Consider the following 20,555-nt stretch of genomic DNA (forward strand, 5'->3'; position numbering starts at 1 on the left):
ACTTTTATTTCGCCAAACACTCGTTTCCACTCTGGTGTGTTCTATATTGTTGTGAAGCGGAAATCACACCCTTTGCATCTTGTTAAACTAAGATTGGTCACCACCAATAACAAGCAAATATTAATCACACACACACACACACACACACACACACACACACTGACATACGTTCCAGACCCCATGTGTAGTTCACACTGTATTGTATTTTTTTCTTAATCTTGAAACAATATGGAGAGAATTTGAAAAATAAGTATAAAGATAGTTTAGCTACAGTCGCTAGCAGTTAACTGTAAACAGCATAATCGTTTACTCAGAATGACTACCATTCTAACGAACATTCAAGACCAACAAATGCCTTTACTCAGCCAGCCAGGAAAACTGGGGTATGCCTGGGGACTTGAATCCAAATGCAGTTTCTTACACAGTGCACACATGGCTGTTTTCCTGGCTGAAACAGCGTGATACTTGTCCTTCTCTCTTAGCATTGCCGCATAGGTCTCCGTGTCCCTCTCCAGGTTCTTCAGGTAACGAGCCAGAGCCAGGGGGGAAGTGAACTCCGAGGTGTCCACGAACGTTCCAGAAGGGAAAAACTTTCTGTAGCTGATTCCACCGCGGACGACTGGGATGACATGCATGTCCGCTTTGAACAGCTTGAAGAACTTCTCCGTCACGTAATCACGACACAACGCGTTCTCAAAGGACAGGTAAAACCTGTAGGTAGAGTTCAGCAGAGACAAACAAGAGGAATCGTGAATTCTGGGGCAGTGCAGAGGTCCACAGCGGCCAAAAATGTCTACAGGGTAATGTTTCTGGAGTTCCTGGACGTAGGCCAGGCGCTTACTGGGTGTGTGACAATTGGAGACAAACCAAGCTGCTGACTTCTCTTTGTTAACAGCCACCTGAGTGTAGTTCGTATTCTTCTGTTCACCTGGTCAGCAAAACAATGAAGATGGAAAAATTAAAACAGAAATACATGCTGTTGGAGCCTATTCATCCAACATTGAATACGTTTTCGCAAGTAAGGATCTTACTGCATCAATATGTGCCCAAGATGGTGTGATCCCAGAACTACCAAAACAATGAAAGTAACTGGGAAACACAGGCATTCTAACAAACAACGATCAGTTAAAATGTTTGCGCAATTTGGTGTACAAATGTATGCAGTTTCAGTTTCAGTTTCAGTAGCTCAAGGAGGCGTCACTGCGTTCGGACAAATCCATATACGCTACACCACATCTGCCAAGCAGATGCCTGACCAGCAGCATAACCCAACGCACTTAGTCAGGCCTTGAGAAAAAAAAAAGGTGAATAAATAATAGATAAGCTTACATAAATAAATAATAATTATAATATAAAAAGAAAGGTAGTAGTAATAATAATAATAATAAAATAATAAATAAATAAGACAACAATGATGATAAATAAGCAAATAAATGTAAAACATGAAGACACACATTCACACATACACCCACACATGCATAACAGATATGCACCAAACATGCAGTTTCACAGATATGAAAGCACAGTCAAATACATATAAACGTACATGAGCTCCAACACACACACACACACACACCACACACATTACCCTGCACCTCCTCTACCCTCCTCCTCCACACACTCATTTCTAGTCTACGTATCGCAGCTTCCACGGCACACACACACACACACAGAGATGAACACTTACTTGTACAAGCACACACACATACGCCCATATCTCCCACCCCCAACCCCCCACACATATATACAAAGATATATATAGATACGTTCCAATATCCTGTTGCTCCCACAGTGTAGGCATGCATACACTCACATACCTCATCCTCTACCCCACCTCCCCCCCGCACCCCTACCTCCCCCTCACACACGCACGCACGCACGCACGTGCACAGAATTCTCCTGACACTTGTGTACACTTACACTCTCGCGCATGCACAAACGCACTCAAAAACACAGACCCACACATGCACACAAACACACACATACACACACGCACAGAGGCTGCCACTGATTGGCCGCAAGAGGGATGGGAAAAGATCTCTGATGCCAAGAACGTGGCGTCTAGTGTGTTGCTCAGTCTATTGTATTTGGAAAAGCCCACGGAGACTCTGTTCCGTTTTGAAGAAATCTGCACAACGTTGGTTTGGAAATGATGCCGATATTTGTTTGATTTGCAAAGCATTGTGCTCTACCTTTCATGTTAGACTTACGGCCGCTCCGTCTCTCTGCTTTTATTTCTTTGAGGCGACCGATGGTGTGATGGCCTTGTACCTGTTCTTTTTGATATTCTTTGAATTTTCTGAGGATTTCCGATTTTCCTAGATGTAGGCCGCTCGTTGGTGTTGCGTTACCAGCAAGTCTGTCAGCTCGCTCATTTCCCTTAACACCTGCATGTCCCGGCCAGTATGACCATGTGAGTTTTTTAATCTGAAAGTTGCGCATTGCCTTATGCCACTCTGGGCTTCCCATTCCGTTTTCAATTTTCTGTATGAGGTTCATTGAGTCTGTTAGAATCATGGCATGTTGGTTTCCGGGCGTATGGATGGACGATAGCCACTGGAGGGCATGTGTCACAGCTTCAACTTCCATCGTTAGGCTGGAGGTTGTGACTTTGTAGGCAGCATTCTCTTCCCTAACTGTTTTTCCATTTTGTTTCACAGTGAATCCCCAACCGGATTGGTCTTTGGTGACTGAGCCATCTGTGTATATGATGATGTCCTCTTCTTTACTGTTTTCTTCTATGAGTAGCTTCACTTCCGCATCAGTTTTGCCCTCTGGCCATTCCCGACAATGTCTTCCTAGAGTGGGTGAAATGGCTATGTTAAATAGATGGTTGAGGTTTTCGGGGGTTTTCTCCCATTCTTTTGTTTCTTTCAGGTCTTGTAGTCGGCATACTGGCTGGATTGTGTCTTCTGCTTGCCCCATCCATGATCTTCCTCGTCCTAGACAGCTGCCTTTTGGTTCTTTGACTGCGTCATGCAGTGGGTTTTGAGGGTTTTCTAATGCTTTGAAGTAGGTCTTGACCTGTTCTAACTTGTTTCTGGCCTGAACTGAAGGAAGGTCAAGCAGGTACCGCATGGTTTCTGTGGGCGTGTCTTTTGTTGTTCCAAGGATCAGCTTCATAGCTTCATTTTGAACTCTAATTTTAGGAGGTTGCTTTGAGACGGTGTTGTTAGCCCAAGTCCGTAGTCAATCACACTGAGGACGGGTGATTGGTATAGCAGGAAGAGGTGGCGTTGTTCAATACCTTTGGTTGCCATTGCTTTTAAGACTGAAAGGCCCTTTTTGCATTTGAGAACAGTATTTTCCGTATGTTTTCTGAAGGTCAGCATCCTGTTGAAGTGTATTCCTAGGTAGCATAGGCATTCAGTTTTCTTGATCTGAATCCCATCGAATGACACAAAAGGTGGTGATTTGCTCGCGGTTCTGTTGTTGAGGGTGCACAGCAACGTTTGGGCTTTCGCTGGATTGATGGAAGATCCTGTGTCTTTGCACCATTGAGCAATATTGTTTAGTTGTTTCTGGACGGCTTTAGTTCTTTCCTGAGCATCTTTTGAAGTTTTGAAGACCAGGCCATCATCCGCAAGAGTAAGCACCCGAGCTATTCCATTGTTTAAGTCTGCAAGGCCCTTCGTGTAGACATTGTAGAGGACAGGAGAGAGCGGAGACCCTTGTCAGTCCCATGGATGGTTTAGAAGGTGCAGATATCCAGTCTCCGAGGCGTAGGACGACGGTTCTTTCCTGAAGCGCTGCTGCTATCTATCTTGTCAGTGTCAAACTTACTCCATACCTTAGTAGCAGCTCCATGAGGTGCGCAAACTAGACTTTATTGTAGGCATCTTCAAGGTCGATTGCTACTGCTAGTGTTTCTTCTTTTCTTTGAAATCCTTCATACACCTCATATGCAAAAGCAGCTGCATTTTCCCATGTGGACTTGCCTGTTCTGTAACCACCTTGATTTGAAGGGAGAATGTGCCTGTGTTCAAGATCCCTTGCAAGTTTCCTGGCTATCGTGCGTTCCATGAGCTTTTCAGCAATGTTTTGCATGGTTAGGATCCGGTATCCGCTTACCTGATGATGTTCCTTTCCTGGTTTTGGTATGGGTTTTAAGAAGCTGTGTGTCCAGTCCTCCAGCACATGTCCATTGTGGAAACTGTTTTGATATAGATTGAAAGTTTGCCTCTGTCTTCTTCCGATAGTTCCTTGATGTTCGAGTAGCAAACTTTGTCTGGGCCAGGAGCTGATTCTTTCTTGCATTTAGCTATTGCTTCGTTTAGATCATCTATTGCCAAGTTATCATCAGGTCCAGTCTGCATAAGGGTTTGGTTTAACTCCTCAACATAGTTCTTTTTCTCATCTAAGTTTCTTTGATCGCTCTGTTGTATGAAACGTTTGAGCAGGGCGGTTCCTTTTTCTTCGTTTGTCTTAAGCTTGGTTCCGTCAGTGTCTACCATGTCTGGGGTTGTTGTTGTGCACGTTTTCCCTTCCATGCGACGGTAAAATTGCCAGAACTCTTGAGTCATAACTGAGTGCCTCGCAAAACTGTTTCCACTTGTCATTTTTGGCCTCTTGAGCAATGATTTCAAACTGTTTAGTTTTTTCTTTCATTTTTGTTTCAATATCTTTGTCCAGAGATGGTTTTGTTCTTTCTTTTTGCCAAAGTTTGACAGCCGCATGTTTTTCTATCCAGGCTCTCTCTGTGTCGGTATTCCACCATGGGGGCTGAATAGTTTGCATCCTGTTTGGTGCCGTTCTTTTGTTTCTTCTGTGTCTTAATTTTTCGATGACGGTTGTCTCTTTGGTTTCATACTGAAATGGATCACACGGTTTCATACAGGGTTTATCTGACAGTTTCTGTAGACTGAAAACAACCGGGAGGTGGTCACTGCCTTGGTGTGGAAGCGTCTCTGCATTCATTTCTGCTCTGAATCTTGGAGCGATGTCGATCACACTGTCACTGTCCCCTTGTCTTGTTCCAAGGCGAGTTGGGGATGTGGTTGTTAATGGGCTAAGAAGAATTTCCCCTATCATTCGTTCAAGTGCGAGTTCTTCTGGGTTGGTGTTCTGCTGGTCCCATAGTTTCAATCTTGCATTGAGGTCTCCACAGATAATGACTGAGTCTCCAAGTTCGTTCTCTATTTTCTCTAAAAAGGCCCAATCCTCTTTTGTTGTGCAGGTTCCTAGGTGAACATAGGCATTGATGAGCATGATGCTTTTGTGAATTCCATCAGGTTTTTCAAGACACACCCCCACTAGTTCACATGAGTTGCTACACCATTTCTCTAGATTTATGGTGGAAACTTTGTTTTTTAGGTTTTTGTTCAGTATGATTTCTACTCCTCTTCCTTCATTCCTTTGAAAGACTGAAATTCTCAAAATGTATTGGTCTGTCTGCACTTGTCCTGGTCTCTTGGAGACTTAAAATGTCAAAATCATATGCCAATTTCTCAATTGTTGAGATTCTCATCCTCGTGCTGGAACAGTTCCAACTGCCGATTCTAAAGAATTTCTTTGACAGCTGCTCTGCTTTTTTCATTCTGCTACCTAAGCACAATCTTTTCCCACCTCTTTTGCCATGCCTGTTTTGGGGTTTTGGGGATCTGAATTTATGTCTCGTGCTATGCAGCTGATCCCCGAGGTGCACGCAAGACAGGGTTTTGTTAGTATCCATAGAAGGGTGTTCTATGTGGTGAGGGAAAATATTCGGTCGCCCTGACAGAGCCTCTTATCGGGGAAGGGCAATGGATGTCCATCTGTGTGGAGTCCGTCAGCCTGGTGTCGCCCTAAGGCCAGACTGCATACAGTTAGTGACTGTTTAACCCAACAGCCATTCATCCCATTGGTACTGTCTGAAAGCCGTGGGATTGGGGATTTTTGTCAGGTTGTCTCCTCTTAGCCAGTGGAAGGGTGCATCTGGGTATTGTTGCGTAGCAGATTTTATTTTGCAGAAAAATTCAGGTCCTTCTGTAATATTCCCCGAGCAAGTGGAGCGAGCGAGGGGCATTTTGAGCCCTCTCAATAATTTACTAATAATTCAAACATTAAACAATAACGCGATGACAAATTATTAATCAAATTCACAGAAAAATCACTTATCTTTGTTCTGAAGCTTGTAGGCTGTCTGTTACACTGACCAGTGTGATTTTAACACCTGGTAGTTTCAGCTACACTACACAATTTCAAATGCTGCCTACACAGTCCTCTCTCGTGATGGGTCCGCTAAGTGCTGCATAACTACAACGGTCAACTTGCGTGTGGTTTCGCCCAGCACTATACTGATTCTGGGCCCTCTCTGTCATTCACTAATAATTGAATAATTAAACAAGAATGCGATGACAAATTATCAGTCAATTATACAGAAAAATCACTCTGTCCACAACAAAGATAGGCGATTTTTCCGTGCATTTGACGGACAATCTATCTTTGAGCCCTCTCAATAATTTACTAATAATTCAAACATTAAACAATAACGCGATGACAAATTATTAATCAAATTCACAGAAAAATCACATCTTTATATAGTGATGGTGTGTGTCTTGCGTGTTGTAAGTCACTTAGAACTGCTTAAGCACTCCTAGATTATTTAAAATCTAAATCTACACTATTTTATTTGAGATTGTAAACTTTTTTGTCCATTAACTTGCAGATTCGTGTTTGTCTTCCTTCTCTGTTGGAGCCTGCCAACGATATTTTTGAAAGCACAGAGGGGCCACATCAAGACAGCCTACCCTTTCTCTTCGTTTGTCAAGAACTTTCTCCGATACAACCACACCACCATCACCCATAAAAACAAAATCAGCATGTAATACAAATTGATGAAATGCACAATATTGTGTACATTTGGGGGTTACATTAGTTGCATATTTGTTTTTGTGTTGTGTCTGTATTGGGATACTCCTACAACATGAGTCAAATGAAACAGAGAGAGAGGGGTGGCCTCATACTTAAAAAGAGAGGAGTATGTATCACAGCTATATCTTGACGCACACTCCTCTCTTTTTAAGTCACCCTGAATTATGAAATTAATTCAAAATGTTCTCACCTCTGTATACCAGAACGTGGTATGGTGAAAAGACAGTGGAGTCGAGTCTGTATGTCATTGTCCAGTTAAAAGAACGTGACCATTCTGGCGTCAGCATGTTGGAGCCCAGTACATACGGTGATTCAATGCCAAACGCCACCCAAATCTGCCCATGAGGTCTGTTTTTTGGCGGAAATTTCTCACCAAAGAAGAAAACATGGAAGATGACAGCGTCCGCCTGGTAGAAAAGACTTAGGTTTCTAGTCATTGTACAGGCGGTCACAGAGCAACCCTTGAAAACTGTCTTGATGTTGGCAGTGAACCAATTCGGCAAGTTATATAAGAGAATCAATTTGCTTCTGTTTTGTTGTACGTGGGAGTTTGCTTGTCCTCGCACGAGCATTTTTTTCTCATACGCATCTGTTCCTATCATAAAGGGAGAAGAGATAAGCACGGTCGCAGACTTGTTATCCCTTGGCGCGGACGATCTCTGCTTCTGATCAAAAGACTCCCACCACCTTTTTCTCTGCATCAAATAGGTTTTCTTGTCAGCACCTGTCAGTTGTGTATTCATTTTAGCGGTTTGCACGGACAGAGATGGTAATGTTCCCATATCTCTCGGGGATAGTGACGATTTCACAGCTTTTGAAAACAAAGTTGAGTTGTACACGCTTTTCAAGGGTGAGGATTGTATTGCTCCCTTATTCGATTTACTGCCCACACTCTTTGCGGGTAGATCCGATGTCACATATGCAGATGATTCACGGTCAGCACCTGTCATGTCTCCCAGAGGAGATATTCTACCTGCATTGTCCACAGACAGAAAGAACCAGACCATCAGGTAGCACACAGCTAGGTAAAGACACAGAAGTAGGAAACACCAAAGACGGGCACGTTGAACCTTCAGCTCCATGTCTGTGAAACCGACTATGCAGTGCATGTGGAGTTAGGTATCGGGGACTGTGCGAGGAAACACGAAAGACAACAAAGAAGCGTGAATAGGTTGAAGGAAAAAAAACAACAAAACTTTTTTCACATAATGGACGCACCTGACGCAGCTGTACAGTTCGTAAACCTTTCACGTGCATCACTCAGTTGCGTGCATCATGAGGTACTGCCCAAACCAAGTGGCCATAAATCTTTCAGTTGTATACACTTCAGGAGTGGCGAGTTATGGTGCCACACGTTTCGCAAACGCTATGTTCACCAAAACCGGCCCGCTCCTTTTTCGTCATCATGTCAGCAGGGTCGTTTCCTACGCACCGATGTTCATTCCACCTGCGCACCCACTTCGGTTTTGACAACAAATGAAGTCATGCTCACGTTTCATGTTAGAAACATTTTTTCAACTTAAACTTCTAAAACAGAAGCTGACCTTGCATTTTGCACGGATACAGTACATATTTATTCATCCGACTGGAAATCAGTTACAACTGAACATACTGCTACTGAGCATACTACTATCTGGACATTATTGATAAGACAATTTGGATTGAAACTAAATCTGCATTTAGTAATCTGAACTGTGAATCTGTTGGTGAACACGAAGAGCACCAGAACAACCATTCAGACAAAAAGAACGCCTGAAAAGGATCAAAGATGACTTAATAAACTGATGGAAGTGATGGACACGTACTCACGTGCTATTCACATTTATAATGCACATTTTAACAGATATTGATACCGTTAATAAACTCAAACAAAATATATTGTAATCTGGTGCACAAGACGTGACGAAACGCGTTGCATCGGCGAGTTACCGTTATTGTCCTGCTGTTAAAGTCGGCAGACAAACTTTAGCTAACGACCGGTGTGATGATTGCGAACACCTGTAACGTAGCTGACTGACTCCCTCTACAAAAGTACGCATACTGCTGAGTGTACTCCCCACGTGATAAAGATACACTCCCCACCCCGCAATTAAACTCACAAAGTTGATAGGGTTTTAAAAAAAAAGTACTTACCTTTGAATTCTTACTTAGATTTTAGATGGGAGTTATTTTATTCAGACCATACCTACTCCCCATATGTAACAGATCTGCTCCGGGAAGTACTTATGAGACATGCCCCAAACTACTTCTAGGGGTACATCTTAATTGTTGCAAAACTACTCCCCGCGTGATTAACAAACAGTAAAAGGTGGTAACTCTCTCCATTACACAAGGCATACAACTTCAAGTCAGTGATGCTTACGCTACCGATTCAGCTAGCACACAGGTAAATAAAAGGTACATTGGAACAAACCCAGACACTTCCAAAAAAAAAAAAAAAAAAAAAAAAAAAAAGAAGAATAAAGCGCCAAGCCTGTCCTTATACTTATCATTTGACATGTGCACACAGCAGCAAAGACAGAAAAAATGTGCAAACACAAATTAGCTTTTATTCAAGACTGGCATAGCCTCTTTAATCCTGAATAAGCTACACAGAACACGTGGACAATACAGAACAAATACATGGTTGCCTCGGTAGTTTATCCACTGGAAATTATACAAATAATGCCAGGAAACGATATGATTAACAAATAGTAAAGGGTGGTAACTCTCTCCATTACACAAGGTACACAACTCCAAGTCAGTGATGCTTACTCTACCGATTCAGCTAGCACACAGGTAAATAAAAAAAAAAAGGTACATTGGAACAAACCCAGACACTTCCTCGTAAAAGGGAGCGCCGGGCCTGTCCTTATACCAATCATTTGACATGTGCACACAGCAGCAAAGACAGAAGAAATGTGCAAACACAAATTAGCTTTTATTCAAGACTGGCATAGCCTCTTTAATCCTGAATAAGCTACACAGAACACGTGGACAATACAGAACAAATACATGGTTGCCTCGGTAGTTTATCCACTGGAAATTATCAAATAATGAGGCCAGGAAACGATATGATTAACAAATAGTAAAGGGTGGTAACTCTCTCCATTACACTTGGTACACAACTTCAAGTCAGTGATGCTTACGCTACCGATTCAGCTAGCACACAGGTAAATAAAAGGTACATTGGAACAAACCCAGACACTTCCTCAAAAAAGGAAGCGCCGGGCCTGTCCTTATACCAATCATTTGACATGTGCACACAGCAGCAAAGACAGATGTGTGATGGGGAGTAGATATTTCACATGCACAGAATAACTCTCAGTAGCAGTAAAATGACAATTGTTCTTCAGACCGAACCACTGCCAGCGGAGTAGTTCTGGGAGTTATGTCTTTAGTCAGAAGTACTCCCCCTTTCCTCCATTTTCTACCCAATTGTGTCGAAATGATAAGCATGCACATGTGCATGAATACGCATGTTCACACGTACGCGATATACGCGCGCGCACAAACATAAACATATGAACGCAGTGTAAATGACTTTGATGATGATAATGACTAAGAGGAAGAGGAAGCTGTGGGGGAGAGGGAAGTCAAGGCTGAGCTGAAATGATGTCAGTCATAGCATGTTGTTAACCCCTGAATTGTCGCTTCCGCTGAATTTGTTGCCAGCGACAATTTGGCGGAGCTCGGCAACTAAGCAGCCGCTACTTAGTAAACGCCAAATGTCGCCGTTTCTTTTGTCTTGTACTGATGATGTTGAAAACGAAAGGAAGTCAAGAAAGATTAAGAAAGAAAGTAATGAAGAAGCAGGGAATAAAAGAAAGAACAAGAGAGGCAAGGCCTTCAAGACTCACCTGTGATACACTTTAAAAAAAAATCTAATCGTTAAAATGTGTTCTGTATTTGTTATTATAAAGCTTCGGGCTATATAAAAAATTTAAAAAAAGGCCTGACGGCAGATTCGAACCCCGCGTGTTCGGGTGAGAAGAAACTGTTTTACCCAATACATTATGGTGGCTCCTTAACTGACGTTCAAAAATTTAACATTTAAACATGCTTTTTTAAAGGGCGATAAATTGATTGCGGTATTCGCAGTGGGAACGCTGTTTAAATCATATTATTCTGGTGTATCTTGGGCATTCAAAAAATCTTTAAGGGCAGTTAAAAAATTTTTATAAGTCCGCGGTAAAGGAGACGTGGCTATCGCTGCAATCACACTGCAACATTTAGCCGTTTTCTCTGGATCTAGCTAGATGTACAAGTTTAGTTACACCCGCCGGGAATGTACGGCACGGTCGATTCAATTTCTCTTTTATGTTTGTAAAAAGAAAATGCTGTTTTCGAAAGTGTTGTGTTCGATTCTATTCCAAGGGAGAGGGGGGCAGACAGGGGATATAGGATCGACTGATGATGCACACACTCACTTGCTCTCCTCACACCAGTAGCAGGGCCACATGGAGTGGGTTTTATAGAGTGTTTACTTTACAATACAGCACACACACTAAGCAGTTCACCCTACTTAGCAAAAGCAACACACACTAAGGCAGCACACACTGCCTACTTCAAGTACTTCCTACAAGCAGCACACAGTAAAAAGTTCACCCTACACCTAAAGCAGCACCTACAAGCAGCATCTACAAGCAGCACACCTGGAACACAAACACACAACCAAAACCCAGGTCATATAAAATCTCAAAATATCCTGACATCACTGACATGAAAGGCCTATACCCTCTCAGCACCTTTCATCACATGTCCACCAGTATGCACTCCTCTCACACATAAATCTAGGTGAGGTAATACAAGCTTCATCAAGCTTACCTGCCACCAACAGTGACATTCCATACTGTGTACAAAACATATCACTGACCAATACAACCCTGTGTTCAACACATGTTACCCATCATTCAATTAAACTGTGTTACCATTTTCAAACAAATCTCTTTGACGTCACAAAGTGTCCCACTGACACAAGTACATGTGGGGAAATCATTACTTCCAACATACCTCTGGTAAACAGCAATATGCAACAACATAGCACTGACCCTCAGTGCTCTCATTGTTAACCAATTCATTAATCACATTAAAATGTGCTTTCCCACTTTGTCTGAACAAAGTAAACCACTGACACATAGCACAACTCCTACACATGTTACCACAACAACCAACAAATCAAACATGTGTTCCACAACACTTGCTGTTACCCCCAGTGCATACACACACACACACACACACACACACACATGAAAAACCCTCAACACACACTGACAGTGTGTTAACCTATAGATCTGTTCAGTTCACACTGAACAAACACCACCTACAATATACAAAACAAGTAAGTAATACATCAAAAATACAGGACAAGATATCTGCAACAAAACAGAAGGGGAGGGGGGGGGACTCAAAAGATATAGGCCAGTACTTCCCTCCACACGTTAACCCCTTTACTTTCCACAAGCCATAAGATCAACTTAAACTGGCTGTTCACTAACACAAAACATAGTTTCCCAACACAACTAAGATATCAACATGATATGAAACCATTTCAAGTCATGTACTCACAGCTAGTACAGCCCAATAAGGATTTCCTTGTTCCTCACATCACTGATCAGTCAGTCACCCTGTGTCAGTCAGTTTTTTTGTGGGAGACAGTTAAGAACTGGCTGTGCTGACTGGTTTTATCCCTTCCCATAACATACTGTGCATACTTATGCAAGCCACAACACTCACTCCCCCAACTAGCTGAACTGGACATTACACGGCAGTTTCTTTGAAGACTTTGTTTCGTGATGTCCCTCTGTGGGCGCTGATGGACTTCTTGGAGGAAGTGAACGTTTTTAACCAGATTTGAAGGTTTTAAACTATGGAAGTTTTTTTTGGCTTTGGAGTGGGGGGTTTGAGGTGGTGACTCGTTTTAATTGGTTGGGTTTTTTTTATCCTTGTAGTAGTTATTAACGCGGCGATAGCCTTGAGATGGCCTTAGTGGTCGGCGAGGCTCTAAGCACCATAATTTCATTTCTTTTCAACTAGCTGAACTGAAATAATCAGTCTTGACTTTTCCTAGTGACCCTAAGTGAGTGACTGACAGATTCACTGCTTAATCCCAATTCGTCCAATTCAAAAGATTGGTCTGATTTGCTACAATTCAGCCCACTTGTTTCTACACACATTCTGTGACAAGTTCACCCGTTTACGTCACAAAGAGAAGGGAGAGGGAAGGAGAAGGGGAGGGGGGGGGGGGGGCAACTTGAAAGACAGACCGCCCTACTGGGATGTTCCGACATGCCGACACTAGCATGTTTTGAACACGCCGACACCTATTTCAGCATGGGGATTGCGGCAGATATCACATAACCACATGTGTTCCTACAGCTGGGGCGGGTGAGCACAGACTCGCTGACCAAAGACGCCGACTAGGGAGTGGGAGTGTGGGAGGGTGGAAGGAGGGAGAGTGGTGCAGTGTCGGCGCAACCTCAAAGACTGGACTTTGGACTGAGCGGAAAGGGAGATAAGAAGGAGGGGGACAGGGGGGGTGGGGTGGGGCGAAGGGATGGGGAGGGAAGGGGGACAGAGTGTGGGTGGTGGAGAGGTGACACTGCTGGCATGCTATAACATGTTCATTCTAGTTTTATAGTTTTAAAGTTGACATGAAAATTGAGTATTTTGTTAAACTAATAGCATGTAGAGCCAAGTACAAGTACTTCTAAACATCGTATGAAGTGAAAAGGACTTCATTTTGAGAAAAGCCAAGACGAAATTTTTACGTTTCATCAAGGGTATTAACTCTCATGGTTTATTATTTTTAACTGTGAATTCCAACTGATTTTGTTGATATTTTTATGGCAGTTTGGTGCATAATCTGGTAAGTGATGAGGCGTTCACAAACCTTTCTCTGAATAAATATTCAACTGGTCTCCTTCTCCAACTTTCCATCACATGTTATCGTATACTGTCGATTGAATATAGGATTGAACGGGCAGGTCAACAACTTGAAACAAAATGGCGTCCTTCGCGTTCGCGAAGAATATGAGCACGCACTTTGAATATGTATAAATATGTGTATGCAACTGATTTTTGCCCATGACCTTCAGGGCTCAGCCAATAGATCTATAAAGTCCACTCATAGTATTGAATTTAGTATTTTAGTATTTAGTATTTAGCATTAATTACGGATTAATTTCCCTTTTTACTATCTGCAGCAAAGACATGCACCAGAAATATAACTTCCATGCTTAGCAAAAGAAGTACCTGTTTGAACAAACAATGATAAAAATCACTGCTCTTGTTGTTGTGTCAGAATATCAGATCAAAGTGCCGAGTTTAGAGAATAAATAAAAAATAAATAGAAGAGTAAATTCAGTTTGCATATAATTTGGCTTCTTTTTAAAAAAAAATTTTCATGCCCATCTCAGAGGTGCAATATTGTTTTAAACAAGATGACTGGAAAGAACTGAATTTTTCCTATTTTTATGCCAAATTTGGTGTCAACTGACAAAGAATTTGCAGAGAAAATGTCAATGTTAAAGTTTACCACGAACACACACACACACACACACACACACACACACACACCCACAGACAACTGAACACCGGGTTAAAACATAGACTCACTTTGTTTACACAAGTGAGTCAAAAAGAAAGCAATGAAAGAAGAAATTATGGGAGAAAGTAAGGAAAGAAAGAGTAAATAAAGGGAGTTAAAACAATGAAAAGCAAAATTACAGAGAAAGAAGAGTTGAAAACGAAATGAGGGGAAAGAAGAAATGAATGAATTAACGAAAGAAAGAAAGAACATGATAGTAAGAAAGATGATGCATGTTTGTGTACAATAGCTTTGTGGAGTCAACCACTGACCACTTTTTGCCACTGGCCATGACAGACCGCTGATCACTGCTGACCGCCACTGACCACCCCTGACAACTACTGAGCGCTGACCGCTGCTGACTACTGACCCTTACTGAGAAACACTGACCACTGTTGACCACTGCTGACTACGAAATCTCTTCAATAATTGTCTTTAATCAATGCCATTAGCTAGTGATAAGAAACTCTAGGTCTTCAGAGAAGAAGCCTCCCTCAGTCAAGTGTTTCGGCGCTTAACTCTACACTCTAAGGGGGCTGGGCTGCACCCAGGTCATGACTCCTTGATGCCCTTGTATTGCAGCCTTTTTTCTTTCTTTTTTTCCTGGTTCTCGGCAGGTTCGAACCCGCGCCTCAAGGGTGGTCGCAAATTCAGGACTGAGTCACCATTCTGGCAGACGTTTTAACCAAAGAGCCATCGTATGCAGAGTTTGAGTAGGGAAATTTAATGCTTATGAAGTTTACTTTCATTCCTCCTCGACCAGATCCAGCTGGAACTCTTTTTTCTGCTGCTTCTGCCATTTAGTCTGTCAGGAGAAACGGTCTACCTTTCACCACCACCGCCCCCCCCCCCCCCCCCGCAACCCGCCCCCCCCCTCCCCTAATATTTTTTTCATATGTATTTTTTTGTGCTTTAGAGTGTATAGATCACGAAAAATCATGTTAACATAAAAAATCTTGGGTCTCACTGTCCCTTCTGGCTTAATTTTGAAGGGTACTCATCTCAGGTGCCGTGGCTGCTTTTCGTCACTCCAAAACATTCCATGAGTTTGGTGATCACCTGTGTCTTTGTTATTTGAGCTACAAGAATTTCCTTTAGTTTTTGTTGACAGTGATGCCTTCTGCACGATATGCAATAATCAGAACGACAATATATGCAATAAGGTGACCTCAGTGAAGCTACGTGTGTACCCACCGTCTGTCACACGTTGCGAACTGTGAATTTGCCAAAGTGTTTGCAATAAACTGTCTCTCTCAAAAACTGTGCAACTTATTAGAAATAAAGTACACCACAATTTCAAAGAATAGTTTCTTGTGTTTCCTTTGAGCTATGCCACACCACCATGAGTCTATTCTGCTGTCCTCTGTCGCCGGCTTATCTCCCCTACCTCCTATCTCATTATTCTGAGTCGCTTCCCTCGGCACAAGTAGAAAGCGACTCTTCTGATACGTAGGATAAGGCAGCTTCTTCTTCTTCGTCGTCGAGTCTGGAAAGTCCATAGGGAAGTCAACCATATCTGCGGGCAGGATGACGTCTTCTGCAGACCACATTGGTTCCAAGGTGCCATCAACGTCGATCCATCCATGTCCATTGCTTGCTGCTGGAACATCAGGCGTGGGTTCGAGAGCCCTTTTCCAAATGGCAACTTGATAGTTGCTCCGTTTGATGTGCTCTTGAAGAGTTTGTTTGCATGGAGGCATGCTTGCCATGTCAATGTTGTTTGCATTCAATGGCTCATCTCCACATCTCCCCTTGAGTAGCTGGTGTCGGAGGTCATTGGCACTGGTGAAACGATGTCTGCCGTACATGACACAGGTGAAGGTCTCAAGATCAGCTTTGACTTCTTCAGTGATGGCCCATATATCCACAAGGCGGGCAATTGTTTCCACAAATCTTGGATTCTGCTGAAGAACTTTGATGGGTTTAATTTTCTCAATGCCCTTGAACGCACTTGTTCTGTTGCAGCTGGTATAAATATGAAGAGCCAGGAAGGTGGTGTAGTGCTGTTGCCTGTATGCTTTTTGCGATGTCAGTGACGTTGATGAGCCGCTGTTTGTTCCTCATTCCTGTGTCGAACAGAATCACCATGTCCTTCAGCTGCAGAGCGAAGTGCAGGAGAATGAAGAAAATGTCCAAGTCGGGACTCTTGACGCAGACGAACCTGTAGCCATTCCGTTCAGCGTACGCACAGTAGAGGGCAACTCTGGAATCCGTCTCTTCTTGTGTGGATTTAAGCGTTGCGATTGGCGTCCTTGTTGTCTTCAGCTCATCTGCCGATTCAAGCAGGAAGGCTTCTCCCTCACATATCAGCATGACTTTTCTGTCCTTGAATTTTGGCGCATTCTCATCTTTGCTCCAAACGTCGAGTAATACTTGGGTGACTTGGGTGAGCTGCTTCTTATTTTCGTTGTTTGACAGAAACGTCTTCCAGTCTGCAGGACGCTTGGTGCTTTCTCCTTTCACGATGATCTTATCGCCAGTACCTCTCCTTTTCCTTTCCATCGCTTTGATTGAGTACGTTTTGTACATGTCTGTACTGAACACCACGTCCGTTCCCTTTGGCAGCATGTCAAATATCTTCTGGCTGATCTCCATGAAATTGGAAGGAAGCTGTTGCAAGCAGTGAAACACTGCATTGATATTGATCACAACCAGCATCGCATCATGGGGAGGTAGAGCAGCATCTTCCATATCTTTGGTGAGGTAGTTGAACCCTTTTGCTTTGTTGGTCTTGGCAAGGAAATTGTCAGCAGTCACAATACTGCAAGGTACAGGACTAAGTTGGTATGTCATCAACTGTTTCAGATCGAGTTGAGCACCTGCTTCCTGTGCCTTCAGAAGGATTTGAAAGGCAATGTTCCCTTGTTGTTTGTATTCCACAACCTTCTTCTTGGTAGTCTTCATGTGGACGGTTTTGTTCATCGATGCCATCGTTCTGAGGTTCAGCCGCTTGACTGGTTCAAAGAAATGGTCATTTGCCATCAGTCTCTGTGTGATGAACGCCTCCTTCGCGGCTTCACCAGTTTTTTTTGTACCCTCAGCACATCATGCTGAATGCTGGCTGAGACAGATGCTCCAGATGACAGGGCGATGAGTTTGACCAAGGCTTCCTCACAGAAAGGGTTGATGAAACTTCTGATTGCATCCTGAGTCCTCATGACGTTGCTTTCACTCTTCAGTATTTCAGAAGGACGCAAGTCACGATGTCTGCTGCCAACCTCATCACCTTGTGCCATGCCAGCCATGTTGAGAGTTGCATGAAGATACTTTGACCTCTCATGGGTTGTCCTGACCCATCTGAGGTAGGCCTCCTGGTTGGACAGCAGTCCCGTGAGACCAGCGCCACCTCTGCCAGCTCCTCCTTGGCTTTTGGCGTGCTTCATGAACGTTTCTTCCATGGTTTTGTCCACTGCACAGCGATTGCCAGGAATGAAGGACCTTGCCACGCTGAAAGCACCGCTCTGCAGCATCTCCTTGGCTCCAGGATGTGACAGGTCAATGTTTACCAAGAAGACTGAGAAGAAGGTCACGTAGCGTGCACAGTTTTGTCCATCGAAACTGAAGAAGAGGTCTGGCATTTGGGACATCGTTTGTGCGTAGAGCAGGAAGTCGTTAATTTTGACAGCCTCATGGAGCACAAGGCCAAGCCATACATGATCGATGTACGACAACCAAAATTGTGCAGTTGGTCCAAAGGTTCCTTCTCTGACTCTGTCTCTGAACTGTTCGTACTCTGCCATGAAACTGGCGATAGCTTCATCTTGCTGAAGCTCTGTCAATGTCTCTTTTGAGAAGAAACAAGAGGTTGTCTGGAGTTTGATCGTGCTGTGTCTTATGGCAGAACAATGCTCGTTCATAATGTTTGCCAGACGGCACCCCTTGCAGAGAACCAGAAGAGATCAGGCCTGCCTCCAGAAGGATATCTCTGAACCCAGAACCATCCAGCTTTTTCCCAAGCATCTTGAGGTACACACAGGCAAAGTAGAATGTACCGATCAGAATGATATGCTTCTTGTACCGGTCAGGTTGGTTCCAGACGATCGGGTAGTCTTTCATACAAACCCCAAGATCAAATGTAGTGATAACGTACTCTTGTCCAACCTCTCTCGTGGCCTCCTCTGCAAGTCTCAAGCACTCCTGGACTGTCTTGTACTGGTGATGGGGTCATGGATCACAGGGTAGTAGTCCAATATCGTCTTCTTTACTGGGTTCTGCCCACACTGTGAAATGAAGCCAGCCCACGCTGGTATTTCCTGATCTGACATGATGCTGTATTTCCGGAGAAGAATGCATTGGAGGTTTGAACTTTGAACTTTGTTGAGAGCATCTTCACCTCCATCAACTGTCCAGTGCCTAATTGCAAAAGGTGGGCATTTCCACTGTGTTACGAAGCACTCTGGTAAATCCTCTTGTGTCAAATGCAGAGATTGCTCACCGGTTCTTAGAATGGATGGCAACACGCGGTACGTCCCACCATGGTCAGTTCCTTCAATTTTTGCAGCATGATGCTGTGTGCTGTGTGAACGGAACTTAGGTCGTGGACTACACTCAGCAGTTGGTCAAAGTTGTCAAACTCAGAGTGGAATACAGATGGCGTTGTCAGATTTACTGCGATCTGTGTGCTGAGCACGTTTGAGGCTTCTTCCAAAGCTTTCCCGATAGCACACACACACACACACATTAAAGAATTAAATTTGCGTTGTAGCCAAATAGGGGGTAGGGGAGATAAACCGGCGACAGAGGACAACAAAATAGGCCCATGGTGATCTATACACTCTAAAGCACCAAAAAATACATGTGACAAATTTATTGGGGGGGGGGGGGGGGGGGGGGGCTGAAAGGTGGACCATTTCTCCTCACCGAGTAATTGCTTTGAGAGCCATTGTCCTCTCTCTAGGAGGAAGGTGGCAGAATGGTTAAGACGCTCAGCTGCCAATACAGAGAGTCCGTGAGGGTGTGGGTTCGAATCCCGCTCTCGCCCTTTCTCCTAAGTTTGACTGGAAAATCAAACTGAGCGTCTAGTCTTTTGGATGAGACGATAAACCGAGGTCCCGTGTGCAGCACGCACTTGGCGCACTGAAAAAGAACCCATGGCAACGAGAGTGTTGTCCTCTGGCGAAATTACGTAAAATGAAATCCACTTTCATAGGTACACAAATATGTAAGCATGCACTCAAGGCCTGACCAAGCGCGTTGGGTTATGCTGCTGGTCGGGCATCTGCTCGGCAGATGTGGTGTAGCGTGTATGGATTTGTCCGAACGCAGTGACGCCTCCTTGAGAAAGTGAAACTGAAACTGTCCTCTCTCTGCCAGAAATAGACAGTTCTTTCATGAGGCTGTATGCAGATGCTTGAATTCTGCTCTTTCAGGATGTACACGCCATCAGCTATCATCAACTGGTCGCTTATCTTCAGGTTCCTCCATGCTGATCTTATCACTCTGTGGAGCCACTCAAGGACTTTTGGACATTTGTTGTACAGCAGGCACGGTATTCCGTTTGGCCCTTGTGACGATTTGGCCCTGGCTTTCTTGACCACTTTCTGTACTTCCTCAAGGTTTGGTGGTTTATTGCTAAACTTCTTCTCTGGTTTCCTGGGATGAACCAAACCCTTGAGATCTAGTGGTTTCTTGCTCTGCGGATCGGAATATGTTTTTGTATCGTGTAATTTCAGTTGTAAACCCCTTTTATTTTGGGTATGTAATCCTGTCGTCAGCACCAGCTTGACATCTGCTCCAGAAGACTCGAGAAGTCTGCAACATTCTGAAACTGATTGTTTGATAACTATTTCAAAAGTATTCTCTATTCTTTGTGCTCTGTCGGCCATTTCCTTTCCTTTTATACCAATATGAGAGAGTACCCAGCAAAATTCAGCTGTGCCTTTGGCTGATAGAATGTGCAATAAATATGTATTTCAAAAATAAGATCTGGTCGAGATTTTATATCAAACGATTTTTATGCATGTAAGACTGACTTTGAGTCAACAATAAGGCTCTTGACTGGTTCATCTGACACCGTTGGAATGCCTTGGCTGGTTATAGTGAATGTGACCGTTTCAGCCACATTTCTTTTAAGCAGTGAGAGGCTTCGTGATATCTGAGGCAACTAGCTCGTCCAACCACTTCAATATTTCACGGG

General features: G+C 43.5%; 1 protein-coding gene across 1 annotated transcript; it reads right to left on the reverse strand.

The window, feature by feature from the left end:
* Positions 1-338: 338 nt before the first annotated feature.
* Positions 339-7,145, reverse strand: LOC143278002 (glycoprotein 3-alpha-L-fucosyltransferase A-like). The gene is made up of 2 exons (XM_076583014.1): positions 7,043-7,145; positions 339-928 (listed from the first exon to the last, which is right to left on the reverse strand). The coding sequence occupies exons 1-2, from the start codon at positions 7,137-7,139 to the stop codon at positions 339-341; spliced, it is 687 nt and encodes a 228-aa protein (XP_076439129.1). The 5' UTR covers positions 7,140-7,145.
* Positions 7,146-20,555: the final 13,410 nt, after the last annotated feature.

This window comes from Babylonia areolata, chromosome 35 (genome assembly GCF_041734735.1).
Source record: "Babylonia areolata isolate BAREFJ2019XMU chromosome 35, ASM4173473v1, whole genome shotgun sequence".
Lineage (NCBI taxonomy): Eukaryota > Metazoa > Mollusca > Gastropoda > Neogastropoda > Buccinidae > Babylonia > Babylonia areolata.